We start from the raw sequence: 4411 nt of genomic DNA, 5'->3' as shown, positions 1-4411 counted from the left end.
GGTATAATAATAATAATAATAATAATAATAATAATAATAATAATAATAATAATAATAATAATCTGAAAATGTGTTCTATATGTAAAACTCAGATGCTTCTTTTAAACACCTAAGGGATTTTAAAAAGGAAATCATATTAGGGAATTGTGTGTATAAAGTTTTAAAAACAGCTCACTACAATTGTTTCTATTTCTTTATCTTGAATGATTTTACAGCAGCTTATAACAACTCATTAAAACTAGAAACTTATAATAATCACATGAATCAGATTAGAAATAAATAGCTGAAAGAGTGAAAACAGATGTTATAAATAAAAAAGAAAATAACTTTTGTTGAAGAAGTGGAAAACAATAAATATAAAAACAAGCTAATTTCAAAGGTCTTTAAAAAAAGTTTGTCAGGACATCTGAATGGCAGTCAGGGATGGGATCAGGGAGTCCTCCCTGGAGGATGTTCCATAAGGCTGGTTCTGCTACAGCTCCTAATACTTAGACACCTAGCTCCTAGTACCTAGACACCCACAATACAATACTGGAATGGGTGTCTAGGTACACCTTCTTTCAAAAGTACTTTGCTGAGACACTGCTATTTCTTGTTCTGTCACAGCAATCGATGGGAGGGGAGGGGAGTACTCATTTACACAGCATTAAACTGCAGAATTTGCTGCTTCAAGCTGTCATGATGGCTGTCACCCTTAACAGCATTAAAAGATGACTGATCAAATTCAAAGTGGAGCCATCTATCAACGGCTACTAGTCACAATGACTTTACATTATATACATTGTCAGAGATGATATGTCTCTGAATATCTATTGCAGGAGAAGAAGAGCAGGAGGGTGGTTTTGCTCTCGTTTTCTTCTTGTGTGCATGTGTGTGTTTTAATAGATGTCTAGTCATTGTAGGAAGAGGACTCAGGACATCAACCTGATCCATTACTTATCTTGTTATTTTCTTGTAGGGGAGTGGGATTTGGAGAAGAACTGTGATTTTCCATCACTTGCCTTTTTTGACTGACTTGATGTAGTTTTGGGTAGTGTACTAAGGATTAAAACTGCACAAAAAGGAAAGGTGATACTACTTCCTATCAGTCAAAGGATGTGCAACCTCAAATATTTCAGTGAAAAGTGATCTTACCAGTGGGGTCCTTTTCTTATCACTGAATATTATTTTGTACAAGATTGGATTATAATTTAGTTCTACAAATCAGAGGAATGCAGATAACTTTTATATTTAATTTGTTCTTAATATTCATAGAATCTGTATCTCTGTGAAGAGTAGTTGGTAGACATTGTGAATTCCTTCTTGCCAGGTGAACTTTTCAGCCAATTGGGGCACCCATGATTAAATCCACATTTTTGGGGGGTTTTTAAATCACTGTACTCCTTCAAGAAGCCGTACTGTTACCTCCCTTCCTAATTTAGACTGTTACATGGATTCTTGCCCAAGGACCATAGGAAATCAAGCTAACCTATTACAAGATTGTAGCTTTAAAGAAAACTCCAATAGATTTTTGGCTCTATTAACTAGTATCCAGCATAGATTGATAATACAGTAAGTAATCAGAGAGCAAGTTTAGTGGGTTGGTATAATGACAAATAACAAATTGATGTTTTGATGCACCAGAAGCAGAATGGAGACACTTTTAAAATGAGTTTGCTCAATCAAGGCTACCCCACAGTCAATCAATACAGACCCATGGGATGGGTCCACTGTGAAATGGAGTGTCCTAGTGGGTAACTACTCAAAGCAATAAGCCCTCAAGAGAAAACTGCCTCTGGACTAGTCATCTGGCATAATTTCCTCCCCTCCATAAACATAAGCCTTCCTCTACTACTGTATACAAAAGCTGTGTGATAGTTTGCATCAAAAAGTCATAGAATAGACCTACCTTTAAATTATGATCATACTGGTCTGTACAGACAAATGAAAAACAAAATGTGCCCCATTATTTAAAGAAAAATCTGACAAATTATCAGTAGAATTAGTGTTCAGACATTTAAAAAGAAAGTCTTCTGACATTGAGCTAATAGAACAGATTTTTATAGCATTCTTTTTATTATTGCTGCAACGTGTATTATCGTTATTCCTATGATTTGTGTTTGTAAATAGTGGCTATATCCTTGGAATTCAGAAAAATGTGATGGTGTTCCATGGCCAAATTGTGCATAGATCAGAAGTGGCTTGTACATTGCCCACTACAGAAAAATGTCTTTCATGGGCCTATTTTCTGTAAAAACATGAATATTCAAAAAATACTTTAAAGTGCTGTCATTTGTTCTCTGTCAGCTCTTATAGCTTCCTTCTTTCTGTTTTTAGTGCCCTGGTTATAGCTGCTGTATTTGATCGTGATATTAATTGCAGGAGAGCTGCCTCGGTAAGTTAAGGTCTAATCTCATATTTATTGATTTATTTTAAAAAAGTGATACTGTGTGATACTACAATAGCATTGTAACATGCTTTTTCCCGAGAAGTACACTTTGCTGATAGGAATTTTTTTTCCAATGCTTGTCAGAATGTTTTGTTATTTGTCTTTTTGGTCAGAAATTTGCAAGGTTTCTTTCTGCTTGTTTGTCGCTTAACTCTTGCGCTATTTGGATATGTTGTAATAAAGATTGTGAATCTTTCATTAAGGTCTGGAAGTCACTGTTATATGTTTTTGGTGTGGAAATAAGTTGCCCACATCTGTCCAGTGCAGATAATTCTAAATTTAGTTGGGCTGTTTTTAATGTTCCCTACCCTCTGTTTGAGGCTGTCACAGGGACATATGTAGAAGACCAGAACAGTCACCGCCAAGTAGTCCTTCTTTACTTAAAGGGCTGGGGAAGCATATTTAAAGAAATCATGAACTTCAGTGTTTTAAATCATACTAGTTCTTCCAGAATGGTTTGTGTTATACTCTCAGGTCCAGGCTAACACTGCATACAATCTGACTATCAGATTGTGTGTTCGATTTGGGCTCTGCCCTGGTATTGCAATCGCTTCCAAAAGGCCCCTCGTTCCCACTATGAAAAGGTGCCCTGTTTGAAAGCGCTTTTTTCCTTTGGGATACATGTTGTTCCCATTGGAGCCCTTCAGCCAATCCCGACCCCCCCCCCCGACCCCTTCCAAAGCTCCCGACCGGACCCTATTTCTCTCTGACTTCCCTCCCCTCTCCTTTTTTCCTTTCCTCATTCATTTCTTCTCCCTCTCCCCCTTCTTTTCCTTCCTTGATTAAAGGAGGATCAGAACCACAGTCAAAAGGGAATGAGGGTCATATAGACCGCATCACGCTTCACTGCAAACTGTAGTGGGAATGGGCCCCTTGATTTTGCCATTTTATATAAGGAATGCCATTTTACTATGCCATTGTATTTAATGGGATTTGAACACCCACAATTTTTGGTATCCACGGAGAGTCCTGGAACCAAACCGCAGTGGATACCAAGGGTCCACCGTGTAATTAATTGATGGTTTGTTTGGTTTTTTCACATGTGCAGGGACTCTATCTTGATGTTTTGCAGCAGGCCATTCTTATTTTTTCAGAGGATTAACTGAGACTAAGCAGTTAGTGGAGGACTTCAGCCTAGTCCTCTGAGGTCCAACTAGTTTCTAGTTCTCTTACATGAATCTTGAATAGGTGTTGCACAGCTAACTTTCCATTCACTGTCAGTCCACATGTGATCCCTGTACAACCATACATGAATCATGAAGGCCTTGCTTGGGCACAGGGAAGCAGTAACTGTATTCTTCTTCTGCACGTTGTAAGAACTATTACAAATGGTGTTGCTAGGTGCTCTGTTCATTTTTCTGCTGCCTTAACAATCAGGTAATGAGGAGGATGTGAGAAACAGGATTTGGGAAGGAGAAGAGGAAAGGATCAGAAATAATTGAGGCAGAGAGGCAGAGGAGAGTAGAAGAAAACATTATCTTCCATGTGTTTGTGAGAGAGGAGGCTGAAGAAGGCCAAAATGTTTCAATCTCATCACTGTATATATTGGTATATATGTAATGTGTAGGTTTGCAGGTACACGGGAGTATACATGAGTGGGAGTTGATTGTGTGCATGTTCATGTATCACCTGACTACTTGAGGCAGTGGAGAGTTGTCCATCTGTCCCTCCCCTCTGTGAATTATCATGGAAATTCATCTGCTAATTCTCATTACTGGTCCCAATAGCAATCCATCTCATGCTGCTTTGGAAAATGTGCTTAAAATTGCCTTGGCGGGTTACAGACCGCCGAAAAGCAGCGGCCTGCACCTGCCCGTTTCCCCGCCGGATTGGGGCCTCAGTAGGCAGAGCAGCAGCCGCTGAGGCCCCGATCCGCCGCTTTCCGGGCTGCGGGGAAGCGGCAAAACGCCGCTTCCCTGCCGCCTGGAAAGGGGTGTCCTGGGGCTCCAAGCCCCAAGGACACCCTGCGATGTCCTTGGGCGT

The 4411-nt window shown here is 39.5% G+C and overlaps 1 protein-coding gene across 7 annotated transcripts in view; it reads left to right on the top strand.

Moving 5' to 3' along the window:
* TBCD (tubulin folding cofactor D) overlaps nt 1-4411 on the top strand; it is a 172133-nt gene that overhangs the window by 87099 nt on the left and 80623 nt on the right. For all 7 annotated transcript variants that reach the window (XM_042448420.1, XM_042448419.1, XM_042448421.1 and 4 more), the window contains one exon: nt 2317-2374. In XM_042448420.1, coding sequence (XP_042304354.1) covers nt 2317-2374 — 58 coding nt within the window. The remainder of the gene's footprint in view (nt 1-2316; nt 2375-4411) is intronic.

The sequence above is a fragment of the Sceloporus undulatus genome, chromosome 2 (assembly GCF_019175285.1).
Source record: "Sceloporus undulatus isolate JIND9_A2432 ecotype Alabama chromosome 2, SceUnd_v1.1, whole genome shotgun sequence".
NCBI lineage: Eukaryota > Metazoa > Chordata > Lepidosauria > Squamata > Phrynosomatidae > Sceloporus > Sceloporus undulatus.
The sequence above is the reverse complement of the archived record's forward strand: the minus strand, read 5'-3'. Positions and strand labels throughout refer to the sequence as shown.